General features: G+C 40.7%; 1 protein-coding gene across 1 annotated transcript in view; it reads left to right on the top strand.

Moving 5' to 3' along the window:
• GRIN2B (glutamate ionotropic receptor NMDA type subunit 2B) overlaps nucleotides 1–15,019 on the top strand; it is a 328,850-nt gene that overhangs the window by 274,293 nt on the left and 39,538 nt on the right. Inside the window, exons 5-8 of the mRNA XM_056846002.1 lie at nucleotides 5,118–5,326; nucleotides 6,115–6,286; nucleotides 8,797–8,950; nucleotides 10,431–10,556. Coding sequence (XP_056701980.1) covers nucleotides 5,118–5,326; nucleotides 6,115–6,286; nucleotides 8,797–8,950; nucleotides 10,431–10,556 — 661 coding nt within the window. The remainder of the gene's footprint in view (nucleotides 1–5,117; nucleotides 5,327–6,114; nucleotides 6,287–8,796; nucleotides 8,951–10,430; nucleotides 10,557–15,019) is intronic.

The raw sequence follows: 15,019 nt of genomic DNA, 5'->3' as shown, positions 1-15,019 counted from the left end.
CAACGAAAGCAGAAAAGTAACATTTCTTTGCTGTTGACACTGCTGCTTCATTGGTCTGACAGGGAGTCCTACAACACGCTGTGTCAGACTCAGTACAAGCTTTGCACCAGTGTTATTCTAGATGTCTCCCTTCCCTCCTTTGGCCACTCATCTCCATGGTAAACCATGGAGCCAGGCTCCACCTCATGGATGGAACAACCTTGTCAATAGCTTGCTAGGAACTTCACATGCCAAGCTCCCACCACAGCCTCAACAGAGCAGATGTTTGGAATCCTAAAATTCCTCTGAGCATTCTGGAATCTTGTAAGATCTATGTGCCTCTGTGGGCTTGCCAGCTGGTTCCTTTTTCTTAAGGGAGTTTATCAATGTCCTCATTGCCCTTTAGCTCATGGGCTCCATCTTCTGCTTTCACCCCTTCACACTCTCCCTGGAACTTTAAAAATAAACATTTCTCGTCTGCCCTTGAAATGTAATTCATCCCATGCGTCAGTTGCAAATGTGTGAGAACTATTTGGGCACACCCACAAAGCTCAGTCTGGCCAGGAAGCTCCCCCAATGACTTTTCTTAGTGGCAGTATCATTTAATGTAGTCCTTACGATGGCAAGAACTAGGGACACTGTACAGTTGATCTGACACCATCCAAATATAACGCTTGATTTTATTTTCTAGGCTGTGTTTAATCTAAAGCTTTCTTTCAGGATGGAATACATTAAGTCCATTTTCTACATGCTGTGATGGGCTTATACACTCTTTGTTTTTGTTGTTGTTTCCACAATATGCTTGGTATGTGAGTCAGTATTCCTGCAGGGATGACTGCTCTGTAAACACGTGGGTACACAGTAGGGAGCAATTCCAAGATTTTTGAATGAAGGGGTGTGATGGACAGGAGGCTGCCCTCTCCCTGAAAGATAAAACAGCCCCTCAGCTGTTTTATCCCTGAGCCCATGGGAGAGCTGCTCCAGCATCCAGTCACCTTTCAGATGGGGATGAAATGCTGGAGGGAAGAGCAGCAGGAGTCAGTTCAGGACTGCCTCGGGAAGAGTGCAGTGATAGTTTGGCTCTGCCTCAGCAAAACAGCAGACAGTTTGAAGGGTTGCTGTGCTTGGTAGTGTGGCACAGTAGTTTAATTCTACCTCTGGGAGAAGAAAGAGTACCCGGTTGTGAGGTCTCTCTCTGGTGATGAGCAGATCTTGTACTGACTCTTGGGAAAGGGCAGGCTGGTGTGGGTGGAATCCTGTGTGTGAAAGGATCCAGCCTAGGGCCTAGTCAACGAAAGTCTGTTTGTACCTGCAAGCATTAAAGAGAATTCAAACCACACTCTGAAGCGATAACTACCTTAAATGTATATGCGTCAGCCAGGCTTCTCTTTTGACTGAAGACCTGTGCTGCTGATCCGTTCTCTAAAAACAACTGGTGAATAAATAAAACATCTTTGTTATTTACATACAGCTCCTTCCTCAGTGCTCTCCATGTTCTTGCTCACCACAAAATTTTCTTCATGGCACCAAACCTTTACACTTGCTACCCTAAGAACAACTTTTAACTGAGGGAAAGGTTTACAGTTCAAAACAAACCTGGCTCCCCAAAGTCGTAAGAGGCTGTGTGAGTCCCCTCAGTTGGTAGAAAGGGCCTGTCTCAAGGGGGCATCCATGTGATTCTCTCAGAATTCATGATGTGAAATCTGTTACTGCAGTTATTAATAACTAAGCTTATAACTGTGCATGAGTATTTTGTGCCAATCAGCTGTTTCAGATCTTATAATTTTGGTGAGGGAGTAGTGAAAATAGCCAAGTGAAAATGCCTGTGCAAGTGAGTTGGGAAGAAAAGCAGGAAAAACGGCACATTCTCAAACATTCTATGAAGGAGTATTTGGTTAAGGCTTTACTAAACAGAACATATCTGTTTTTTCAATAGCGATTTCTTAGAACAGCTTAGGGATTTACCAGTGGAAAAGTGGGGTGATGCAGCACGAGAGCTGTGGCAGTAGTAATTTACTAAAAAAATCAGAATCTGTAGAGAATTCTAGAGCATCTTATTTTACATAGCCTTTCCATTTTTTTAAACTGAAGTCTTACCTTTTGGTTATTTTGCCAAGACAAATATGTTCCTTTTAAATTCTATTGAGAATAGCTCCATCTTCATAATGTGCTGGTCTATCTCCCTCATAGAGATGTATATCGTACCAAACACCATCCAGATCTTCCCCTTTCCCATTTTCTACCACTCAGTGATCTTTCCCCTTTCAAACCCAGAAGCTGCTCTTCAAGAACACGTTTAGAAAAGATTTAAGTTCAGTAGTACTTTAGAGACCAACAACATTTTCAAGGTATAATCTTTCGATAGTGAAAGCTCCCTTCGTCAGACACAAGCCGTGTCTGATGAAGGGAGCTTTGACTCATGAAAGCTTGTACTCTGAAAATCTTGTTGGCCTCTCAGTTGCTACTGGACTTGAATCTAACTGTTCTACTGTGGACCAACATGGCTACCCTCGGAAACTATATTTAGAAAAGAGTCAGAGATGCATGTTCATTGTCATGCAAATGCATTATCTGTTGCAAAATTCAGTAAAGGCTTCCTTCTTACCATTCAGTCGTCCAAGGCTGAAGTTGTTACAGACATCTACGGCATACGTTTACAGGCTCAAATCTGCACAGAACCTCTGTGCCTGTTTGAAGTGCTATTGCATTCATTTACCAACACACAAAATTTGAACATGTTTCTGTAACATATATTTGGTGCCGTATTCTCAGATACATCTGTTCCTTTCTTTGTACTTTGGGCAATTTATGTAATATGTATTGGAACTGAATGGTTGTCCATATTTTATTACTTCTCTAATGGACAGATAAACAGGTTATAAAATGTGTTGTTTGCATTTTGCATGGAGTGGTACACCTGCTGTGGTTTTCCCATCTCCAGACTTACTATCTTCTAATATACACCAAGAGTTGAATGAGATGCTTGGCTTTGCAGCAAGATCTTTATCATTCTTGTGGAGAAGTATGCACCTCTGAGTTCAATTAATCTCACTTTCTCAGCACTATACATATTTTCTGTAGTGTGCATGCCCTGTTAGTTGATCCCCTACTAAACCAAGAGCATGAATTTCCTAACGCTTTAGAGGATAAACAGTATGTTTATTTAATCATGTGTTTGAAGAGGTGCAAGAGATAAATTAAAGGCAACCCTATGAATTAATGACCTCCAAAACATCCTGTTGTTAACAGTCTTGCTCAGGTCTTGCAAACTGAGGGCTGTGGCTTCCTTTAAAGAGGACCTTTTAAAGTAGAATATTTGTAACTGCTACCTAGAAGAAAGTCAGCATTACATTTGTTGTAATGGCTATGGGTTCACATAACTCTACTGAGTGATCATCCTCTATGGGCAGAAGATCACACACCCTTTTGATTGTGTAAGAAGGTTTTTGAGGTCTTTTTTCTTTCTTTAAATAACTTGTTTACCAAGATCAACTAGAATCTCATTTGTCTCTTTAAAAAAACAAATCAGATCAATGTTTTCAAAGAAACAATAACTATATCTATTCTAGATGTTGTCAAATTCAAAATACCATGAAGTCTTAAATGTAGTAAATCTATCACTGTCATGCCTTAAAGCTCCAATCAGACCTTTTGTCCAGTGATTCTAAAGCATTAGATTAGCAGAAGAAGGGGACATTGACAGCATAAAGGAAATGAAGCCCAAAGGATGGGTATAGTGTGAGCACCCAGAGTTTCCCATTACACTGCCTTTTCTGTCATTTTGCTTTGACTGAGGCCCAGAGGGTGTATGTGTGGGAGGGGCTTGGGATCACATCTACAGAAAGCAGAGAAGTTTGTTTTCTGGATCTATTCAGATCATTTATTTGGGGCTCATATGTGCCAGGCAAGGTGGCAATTAGTATCAGTGTTGATTAGGAAAAGTATTTGCAATGTCTAGACTATTGATGTTCAAAAGCTTCTGAGAATCTGGATTTTGAGAAGAATATTTCAGGGTATGTTTTCATGGATCAGAACTGACTTCAAATACATAACTATTATGTAATAATTGACTCAATATAGTAACTACTTTCAAACTCACATTTACTCAAAAAAGATATACACCATTGCACAAAATAAGCATATTTATGATCCCTGTTAAAAGACTGTCGTATGTAACAGCAAACCTGACACCCAAAACATTTGATGGCTATTCTGTAGCAATATTTGGAAATTAGTGGCTATTAAAGCTATAACAAAGGCTGGAAATAAGAGATACGTTGTTGGAAACCTTTATCTTTGTAATTTTTTGTTTTAATTGTTTTATTAACAACAACATTACACAGATCAGTTTTAAAAATTATACAGAATTTTAAAAAATGCAATCCCTGTATTAATAAATTCTTGGTGAGTACTCCAGTAATTCAGTCAATTTTGTGAGAAAAAGCAACTGTGGATTTTCTTCTTAATTTTGTACAAACCTAATCTTTTGTTCATTTTCTGCAATGACCACTGCTTTATAAAAAAATTCTGGGATTGTTGAAACTGATTAATTCTAACCAATGTCCATCTCTCACAATTCTAGCTGCCACTAAAAGACTTATTAACTTCGTAGTAGATTGACACTCAACATGAAAATAATTCAGTAGAATCAGTAATGCCTCGAGTGGTAGCTTAAAACCAGTGATCGCTTCAGTTACAGAGATAATTTATAGCCAGTACTGGTGCACAAACAAATGTGTCCACCAAAGATGGAAGAAACCAACATATAAATAGAACTTTTTGAACATTTAAATGTACTTATTGAAAAATTCAATTAAGCCTTTCTACAGCAAGATACCATCTAAAGAGCACTTTGTATTTAGCTGCCCTTAACAAAGAAAGGAGATGTTTATACTATTGCCAATATTTCCCCAAACCCTGTTGGATATTCTCTGTAATGTCTGTTTTATAAAATATCCTTTTCTGGTCCTTCTACAGTGGAATATCTGTGTGTAGAATCACTGTCTCCTAAACAGTCTGGGCTTGGGTTTTTGGGGGGTTTTTTTTGCATCTCTGCTAAAGTGAATTTGGTGGATTGTAATTTAGGAGGAAGATTTTCACAATGATGTCTCTTTGTGTGTTTTTCTCAATCTCTTCAGGTGGGATGGTGGAAGGACAAGCGCCTCAAGATGAAATATTATGTGTGGCCTCGTTCTGAGCTCTACCCTGACCGTGAGGAACGGAAGGACGATCATCTTAGCATAGTAACCCTAGAGGAAGCACCGTTTGTTATTGTGGAAAATGTAGACCCATTAAGTGGTACCTGTATGAGAAACACTGTCCCGTGCCAAAAAAGAATCGTGACAGAGTAGGTGTCAACAGGATCTTTCTCTAGCTGATTCCTCTTAGCATGCTTTTCCTTGATGCTCAACGGCAGCAAAGCCCATTGGACTACCTCAGACTAGCCACATTAGTGCTTATCACTAGCACAATTTCTAGGGTTGCCAACCTCCAGGTGGTGGCTGGAGATCTCCTGCTATTACAACTGACCTCCAGCCAATAGAGATCAGTTCACCTGGAGAAAATGGTCTCTTTGGCAATTGGACTCTATGGCATTGAAGTTCCTCCCCTCTCCAAACCCCCCCCCCCAAATCTCCAGGTATTTCCCAACCCAGAGCTGGCAACCCTAACAATTTCCAAGTTAGCTTGACACAATAAACTATTTAAAATTAGTTGCTTCAAGTGTGGGATTCTTTTTGTTGGTTTTTTGTTTTAATTGAGGGATGTATAAGAAAGGAAATAAAGATAGCTATGGTGAACAGCTGGGGATAACAAGGGGAGGCTTGCTAGAATTCTAAATACTATAGATTGATACTTTCTCAAGCAAATTTGTGTTGTATTTTATGTACAGACACCACAAAACACCAGAGGAATTAAAATATTATCTTAGTTTTTTGTTTGTAATGTTCAATTTCTGCTAGGACAAGTAGGAATTGAAAAAAAGCAAAGGGATTTTAGTTGGAAGATTCATATGGAATTTCTCAGTGTGAAAATAAATGTTTGCATAAAGCACAAAGAAAAATGGGATCATATATTTTAGTTCAAATTTAAACTATTTTTCTAGTTCTGCATAATCCTGTTATTATGATTGGCTAGGAACAAGACAGATGAGGAAACTGCCTACATCAAGAAATGCTGCAAAGGTTTTTGTATTGATATTCTCAAGAAAATCTCCAAGTTTGTCAAATTCACCTATGACCTTTACTTGGTAACAAATGGCAAACATGGGAAGAAGGTCAATGGAACATGGAATGGAATGATTGGCGAGGTAAGCCATGAAAGATGTCTGCTTTTACCTCATGCCTACTTCCAGAATAAGAGTTTTTTCCCTATATATGGCTGATTTCTTGTCCCTGAAGGTAGAAATAAGCTGAATATTACTTTGCAAATTTGCTTTTCAACTTTTAATATTTGCTACTTGAAAAAATACTTTTATTTGAATTTGTTTATTGTTGTTACACACAATGGCCAGCATAGAATTCCAAACATTATTTGAATTAACATCAAGCAAATCTGTGATAGTTTACATTTAATTTTATGTTATTATATTTAAAACTTCTTTTCCGCCTTTTACCACAATGTCACCCAACTAATAACAGAAAACAATGATATAATGCATAAATACTACTGACAAAATCCTTACTAAAATAAAAAACAACACTAAATCAACATAAATAAAACATCTAATCCACAGAATGTAGACAGCAAATGTGTTTGAATAGTGAAAGAAGAAGGGCACTAGAAATAAAGCTCACAGTTGCTATTCTAAGCAAAGGTACATCCTTCTAAGTCCACTGAAATCAATGGGCTTAGCACTGTAACTTTGGTTGACCTTTTGCCCTACTTTCCTCCAATTATTTTATGTATGTCATGCCTGTCTGCATTCTGAAAGCATTTTTTTCCATGTAGGTATGTGAATGCATGCACACATGTACGTGTCTACACACACATTAATCTCCCATTAATTGATTGGCTTAAGGCAGACCCTCTCGTTTTTCTTTTCATAATGTTTTTTTTTCATGGAAACAAAGCATAGCCCCAGTAATTTGTTACATCTGTTCGTCACTGATCTAACCTTGCTTCTACAGTGCAAGTATGATCAAATATGATAAGTAGTATTTCTTGGACAACTTGCTGCTTCCTTCACTCCTCATCCCACACCATACCAACCACCTCCTTATCTCTCTTAATTTCTCTCAGTTCCCATATGCAGATTTGATGTTACCACCTATGCTCTTTTTTCTCTTATTTCTAAAGTTTTCATTACGTAAACTGGGAATTCCTTTTATGCCATATCTGGTGTTGTCCATTGTCACAGATAGAGTCAGTTTCTCATACAGATGTATAATTAAGATGTGACTACCCTCATCAGCTTCTACGCAGTAAACTTTACGCTAGTGCATGCTGAAATGAAGCTGTTCCTCTTATTTTAAAGTGTATCTCCATGTCCTGAATTCTTGATATTATCTGTATACACAGTGGAGAACAGAAAACAAGTGGGAGGCCAGCAAGGACTTGCGGGGGGCATCTTATTTCCTCCTCTCTCACTATGTCCTCTTTCCCTCTCCCCATAGCCTCCCCCCTATTCCTGCTTCCTTCTCTCCTTTCCACCCACCAGCCAACCTACCTTTCTCTGCCCTCCTGTCTTCTGCTTTCCTTCTTACTGTGGCCCAGTTGTACAATGCCAGCTTAGCAGGACACATCTGCACTAAAGGAAACCTGCAAGGACTTGTGGGGGCCATCTTCCTGTTGCTTCCCCTCCCCACACTATTTCCTCTTTCCCTCATCCTTAGGGTTGCCAACCTCCAGGTGGTGGCTGGAAATCTCCTGCTATTACAGCTGATCTCCAGGCGACTGAGATCAGTTCACTTGGAGAAAATGGCTGCTTTAGAAGGTGGACTGTGTGGCATTATACTTTGTTGAAGTCCCCTTTTCCCCAAATCCCGCCATCCTCAGGTTCCAACCCCAAAATCTCCAGGTATTCCCCAAAATCTCCAGATATTCCCTACTCATCCTAGCAACTCCCCTTCCTCACCTGTCCCTGCTTCCTTCTCTACTTTACACCCACTCACCAATCTGCCTTTTATCTGCTCCCCATCTTATTTATTTGCTTTATGTATATCCTACCTTTTTCCACAATGGGAACCCAAATGCAGCTTACATCATTCTCCTCTCCGCCATTTTATCCTTACAACAGTTCTGTGAGGTAAGTTAGGCTGAGAATGTATAACTGGCCCAAGGTCACCAGTGAATTTCCACAGCAGAATGGAGATTTCAGGTTCCAGCGGGAAACTCTAATCACCAAAAAACACTGGCTTTCATTGGGTAGCTGCTGTAAACAGCAGCAAGCAGTCAAGCCTGGGTGACTCATGCAAGTCAGGTGGTATCAAGTCTTCCAATGGTCACTGCCAGACCTGGCCCTGATCAATCCTCCGTCAAAGACCAAATCAGCCCCAGAAAGCCCTTTACCTTTACTGAATGAACCAAACCTGGAATGCTGGCCAAACTGTTGAGGTTGTCTATCAACAGCCACTGAGGGCATCCATTTCTTAAAGCTACAGGCTCTCCTTTTATTATTTTGGTTTTCTTTTCTTTCTTTTTATTCCCCATGTATTTATTTTTATATTTCAGATTTTTCTGCAATCCTGAAGCGTTTTTCAGATTTCTCGAAAAATCATTTTGTCTGTTCACAACCCTAGTGTCTAGATATAATTATCCTCAGATTTGGCTGGTTTGGCTATTAGAATATCCAACAATTTTCTTCCTTCCTTCCTTTAGGTGGTTGCCAAACGGGCCTATATGGCAGTGGGATCCCTCACCATAAATGCAGAACGGTCTGAAGTGGTAGACTTTTCTGTGCCCTTCATTGAGACAGGAATCAGTGTAATGGTGTCGCGAAGCAATGGGACTGTCTCACCTTCTGCCTTCTTAGGTAAAGGCTTCTTCTAAGGCATCACAGTATGGGGGTTTATTTGGTGAAAGCTGCCTCCATTTAATTTAATTATTAATTAATTATTAATGTTTAATTCTGTCCAAACAAGTTTATTTGGATTTCCACCACCTTTGTTTTTCCAAATCAAAATCATTATGGTGAGCATCTTTCTTACCAGCCTTTCTTCTGTGCTTTTAGCAATAGCCTGGCGTGAAACTTTTCCTATCTTTTTGAGTTGTAGCCAAACAAAACAAGAAAATTCCAAATCCTAACGCCGCTCTACTTGCACAATATCCCATATCCCCCTTCCTGCTGCAGCCACTTACACTGGTGAAAAAAAGCTGTTCCTGAAAATCTTGGGGGGGGGGTGAGATCTCATCGGATTCAGTGCGCCTCCCCCCCCCCCCCAGCAAATAGAAATACCTTCTGCTCATGCGATTGACTATTTGGGAGAAATCCTTTGTCTGTTCATGCAGCTTAATTTCTATGCATCACTATGTTGCTAAAGCAAAGTGAGCAAAAACATTTGACCACCCAGTTGTTTAGCCAACCTTGTTATCTAAAACAATCTATAAGCAGGGCTCTATAATTAATCTGTCCTGCAGCTGAACAAAGCAGGAATGCAAAATATGGTACTGGATAAGTTTCCTGTGCATTGCAGCTTTCTTTTTAAATTATAAAAAAACACTATCAATCAATCACTAGCATTTATCCTTTATGGTGGTGGAGCCATGCTTGCAAATGCGTGAGCAGTGCCTGCTACAATCTTAAAAGCCAAAATGGTGGCTGATTCAGAATTCTAGTGGCTGGAAATGGGGCTTCGGTCCCCTGCCTTCCCCATGACTACATAGAATGAGCATAAATTGTACAAAGTAAAATAAAATCGTGCAAGTTTGTTTAATTTACATGATAGTCGGCCCATTCCTGAAGGGGGGTGAAGCTCCTTTGGAGCCAGTGTGACCACATGCTGGCATAGGTGCCACCTGGAATAAGGTGGCACCTATGCTGGGGGAGGGGCAAACACGCTGGCATCTGGGTACCACCGGCTCCCACCGCCAGTGCAGCCATGCCAGAAAGTCTGCACTGATGTGGGGGGGGGGGGCATTCCCAGGGCGTTCCTGGGGATAGCGCTGCCTTTAGGCAGCTACCACAGCCCTTTTGCCCTGGGAAAGCCCCCTTCAGCATCAGTGTGGCTGCGCCAACTTTTTTAGGCTCCGCGACAGCTGGGAAGCCTCTGAGGAGGCAGCTCGGCTCCGCCACTCCCGGCCACCATGGATCTGCTCCCCCTTTAGGATTGCACTCTTATTCTGATCACAGAATCCAGCTTTTCTTGGTACAGAATTTGGATTTCTTTTGTACAGAATTCATATTTAAAAAAATAGCTTTTTCCCTGGATCCCTTGGGCTCCCATTTAAGAAAGTGTGGTTATATAGGATGGTATGGATTGCCGTGAATTACCCAATTTTTCTCTTCCATTCAGAGCCATTCAGTGCTGATGTGTGGGTGATGATGTTTGTAATGCTGCTTATAATATCTGCCGTGGCTGTCTTTGTCTTTGAGTACTTCAGCCCTGTGGGATACAACCGATGTCTGGCTGATGGCAGAGGTAAAGAAATATATCTTTCATTTTCTCCCTGGCTTTTTTGAAAACATAATTTCTCCCCAACCATTTTTATTTATACATATGACCCAGGTTGTTTACAGTTTACATTTTCTTTACGTAGACAAGAAAAAAAATATGAACAGACTGCTATGAATAGCAGAGAATCTGGATAGATTTTTGGAGGAGGTGTTAGAACATCTGCAATGGCTTGAAATTTAGAGCCTTGAATTGCTAGTGAAAGTAGCACCCTGATCTTCGGCATGTTTACTCAGAAGCAAATCGCACAGATTTTATTGAGACTGCCTTCTAAGTGTGCTGCTTTTTAAGTTCTCATATGTTTCTCTTAGACAATTGTTCAGATTTGAATTTCTCTACTGCAACTTAATAATATTTGGGACTGTATGCTGAGGTCCCTCCCCTCCCCAGGCTCCATTCCCAAATCTCCAGGAATTTCCCAGCCTGGAGTTGGCAAACGTAGATTAACCTAAAGTGCCTCATAGAGTAACCCCACAACAGTAGTAACCACTCATAACATTTGTTTACCTCCAGATTATAGTGTTGTCAGAAACATGGAAGGAATGAGAAAGTTATTCTGCAAAGGGAGCCATTTTTGGAAAAAAATCAAAGCAGAAAAGATGAGCAATCTCTCCTGTCATATTCTAATACCCCCATAGATATGAGATAAGTTGTCCTTTAATTAAAAACATATCTGCTTGCTGAGGAGAAGGAAGTTAAGGTTTAGGTATTGGTTTTCCTACTGTATGGTACTGAGGGAAGGGAAAAGAATTGGGTGGGGGAGGGCAGCAGAGAATGAAGAACGCAAAGCTCAACTCTTATCTTTGATCAGATGATTTATGAGAGAAGAGCCAAAGGCAGACATAGAATATATATCATAGGAACAGAGCTTGGATAACGGTTAAGTTTCTGATACTCTCTCCTCAGCTTCATTAAGCTGTGAAATGGCCCATTACCTGAGGCCTTCTGGTTTGTCCACAGGCTGATAATGTTAAAACACTTGAACAGAAATGTTTGTGTGGAAACCTCTTTCTCTGCTTTTTGAATTTGCCCTGAGCAGAGTTATGCTGCTGAGTTTGTAAGCCCTGAAAAAAAAGAGAGATTTGTAATGGAAATTTAGTCATACAGCCATGCCAAAGGGGGCTGTTGTCCATGTTAGCTGTGGACAGCATACATGGGACAATTCATGCATCTAAGGAGACGCATGCAGACTTGTAAATATTCATGTAGAGTTAGTACAGGTGGCAGAACAGATGTGAATGATAAATGGCTTGTATGCTTCTTTTGGAACTGGATCCTACATGTCAAATGATGATAAGACAATTCCAGAAATGTAGCCTTGTCAGTCTGTGGCAGGAGAATTAAATAGGAATCTATAGTGCTATACTGGAAAAGATAATCATGCTAGGAAAAGTTGAAGGCAGCAGGAAAAGAGGAAGACCCAACAAGAGCTGGATGGACTCAATAAAGGAAGCCACAGCCCTCAATTTGCCAGACCTGAGCAAGGCTGTCAAAGATAGGACATTTTGGAGGACATTGATTCATAGGGTCGCCATGAGTCGGAAACTACTTGATGGCACTTAACGCATACACACACAGTGCTATACTGGAGTCCTGTTTAATTCTGAGGCAGGTTCATATAAGTAACACACATTGTACAAGGCTTACGTAGCTGAAATGGTGGTGGTGGAGAGTTCCTTGCTAGTGAATGCTACATTTAAGATTTCTTTTTAAGTTCCCACAGAGTAATTTTTCAAAGGAATTTGTACTACTTCACTTCCATTCACTTTTAAATAGCACTAGGCAACAATGGCTAGGTTTCCTGAAAATCGTTTGCTCCATGGTATTTTTATTGGGTATTTCAGAAGAACACGTTTCATGATCATAGTAATGTTATTCTCAGCCCATTGCTTTTGGGACTGTATAGACCAGGGGTGCACAGAAAGTCTGCTAATGATCCACTGACCCATCTTCAGTGAACCATTTAGCATTTCCTGGTTGCTGGGATTCTAGGAAAAAGTGCTGGACTAACAGTGCATTCCTAAAGAGAGTTACAACCCATTCCTGAGCTGATGGTGGGAAATCTCCTGGCAGCCCTGGGTTAATGCATTCTTTGACTCAGTGAAGTAGTTAATGTAACTAATGTAACTGGCAGCTCCTCCCCCTGGCCCGCCCCCCTGCGCCGGCGGAGGGGCGAGGCGCAGTCCTGCTGGGCTCAGCCGCCGGCGGGACTGGCCTCGCCGCCAGCGTAAGTGCATGTAAATCCGTGATTACACGCACTTATGCTAGCAGGGAGGTCATGCCGCCTCCTATGAGGTTTTGGCCAAAATCTCAGGAACGGGCTGTTACTCCAGTCTAAACCCATTCATTTCAATGGGCTTAGAATGGAGTAACTCTCCTTAGGAATGCACTGTAAGTGAACATATATCTGATCTAGCAAGGAATTTCTTATGTTTTGAAGCAAAAGTACATACTTGAAGTCATTGATTTCAGATTAGTTGGACCTCAACTGTCAAGAGAGTCTGAGTAGGCCATCTTGCTATGTAAATTTAAAATATATTGGTGGACCTCAGAAATGCTAGTAATAAAACGGCCTGTGCAAGACTGAAGTAATTCCACCCCTGCTATACACACCATTTTCAGCAATGCTTTTGTGTAACTGCCAAGTAATTTGGAGATTTAAAATGTAAGCCCATTACCCATTTTCCTTTCTTTCCTCTTAAAAAAAAACTTGAGTTGCATCTTCAAATTTTAAAAATGCTAATTACAAGCATAAATCCAGAGATAAATTAATTTGCATGCAAAAATAAATGTTGATGAAATACTTCAGTGTTAAGTATTCAAAAAAGCCAAGAAATGCAAAATGGATGTTTCTCATAATAACTTATCTCATCTGCATTGCATATGTAGGAGCCAGATTTGCCATCAGATACATTCATTCAATTCTTATTGAAAGTCAACTGGAGTTGTGGCGTATGAAGCTGCATTAATAAGCATAGCTAATAGCCTCTGTGCAGTAGGCTCAAGTTAGGTATATGCAAACGTGCAATGGAAAAGAGAGAGTGCAGAGAGCACTTTTTGCCTTGTACTTGTACCTCAAAAATAACTCTTAACTGCTCAGATCATAGTGTAGGACTCAAAGCAGATTTTTAAAAAGAGATAAACCTTGTGTAGTCACGTATTTTAATGCAGCAACAATAAATATGGATCCAAAATGTATTGTATAGTTGAAACCATTGTGAAAATAAGATTTCATTCATGGGAGTGCTCCTGGAAGTCTAAAATCGTAGTCTTGGAAAGATATATGGATGTCTCTGTCAAGACAGGCTGCTGAGCATAAACTTGTCTAACTTGTGAGTAGCTTCCATAGTGATTTGAGTTGCAGGATTGGCCTGTAGGGTTAGTCATGCCGTCGGACCTCATTTTGTAGGCATATGTTGCATGTGTATAAAGAAAAGTTGGATGGATTTATTGATAAATGTGGAGTTATTAAACAAGCTGACATTTTTGGAACATTGTTCCCTTTTGTGCATCACCACTGAGGTGGATTAGGCTAAAAGATGGTAATTTGACATCTGCTTGTATTTGCTAACTAGTGGGGACTTGAACCATTCTACCTACTGTGCCCCACCTAGGGATCCACAGGCTGTCCTGTTTCTCCTCTACTAGCATCATTTATGTACTAATTAGTTTCAAGGAGTTAAGATAATGGTGCTCACAAACGGTTGCAATTCAGTTTTCTTCTGTGTTGTCTCATTTTTTCTCAGCATTTTGGGGGGCGGGGAGGGGAAGTTGTATGAATGAAACTGCAGCATTGATAACCTGTTGAGAATAAAATGCCAAAACCCTGTTGATGCTTTTGGCTGGAGGAGTGGATGAGTTAGAGACCTTAGTAGGGCCCTGTCTATTGCTGTTTGCAGTGGCATTTCTTGGTGCCCTCAAACGCAGTCACTTCCCAATACAAGCCCAATTCCAATAGTGTGTGTCTATGTATGTGTGTGTGGGGGGGGGGGTGGCGGCAGTGCAGGGATAGGAGTTCGTAAATGTTTGTTTTCCAAACTAAATTGTGCTAAACTGAAACAGCACTTCCAGCAGTTGAGTTTTAAAAAATAACAAGGATTGCAAATAGGAAGCTGCATGTGGAAATGATTAATTAATGGAAGGATCAGAGCAGGGCAGAGCTCACAGGCTGTGACGGCAGAAGGGAGCCTGGGCTGCTTGAGAGACACTCAGCTGAATATAGAAGATGGGACAAGTGGTCCAAAGCTCGCCCTGATCCCAGGCTGCTCAGCCTGAGGCTGTGGGGAAGGAGGCAGGAGCAAGCAAAGCTTGTGTTTGGAGGGGGGGTAGGTGGGTGTTACCAGATCAGGAAATGTTAAATTAAGAAGACCTTAGGGAGGGAAGCATAAGCTTCTAATTGTGTTTCGTTAAAGGTGATAGCATTAAATAAA

The sequence above is a fragment of the Euleptes europaea genome, chromosome 3 (genome assembly GCF_029931775.1).
Source record: "Euleptes europaea isolate rEulEur1 chromosome 3, rEulEur1.hap1, whole genome shotgun sequence".
Taxonomy (NCBI): Eukaryota; Metazoa; Chordata; class Lepidosauria; order Squamata; family Sphaerodactylidae; genus Euleptes; species Euleptes europaea.
This window is presented reverse-complemented; position numbering and strand designations above follow the sequence as displayed.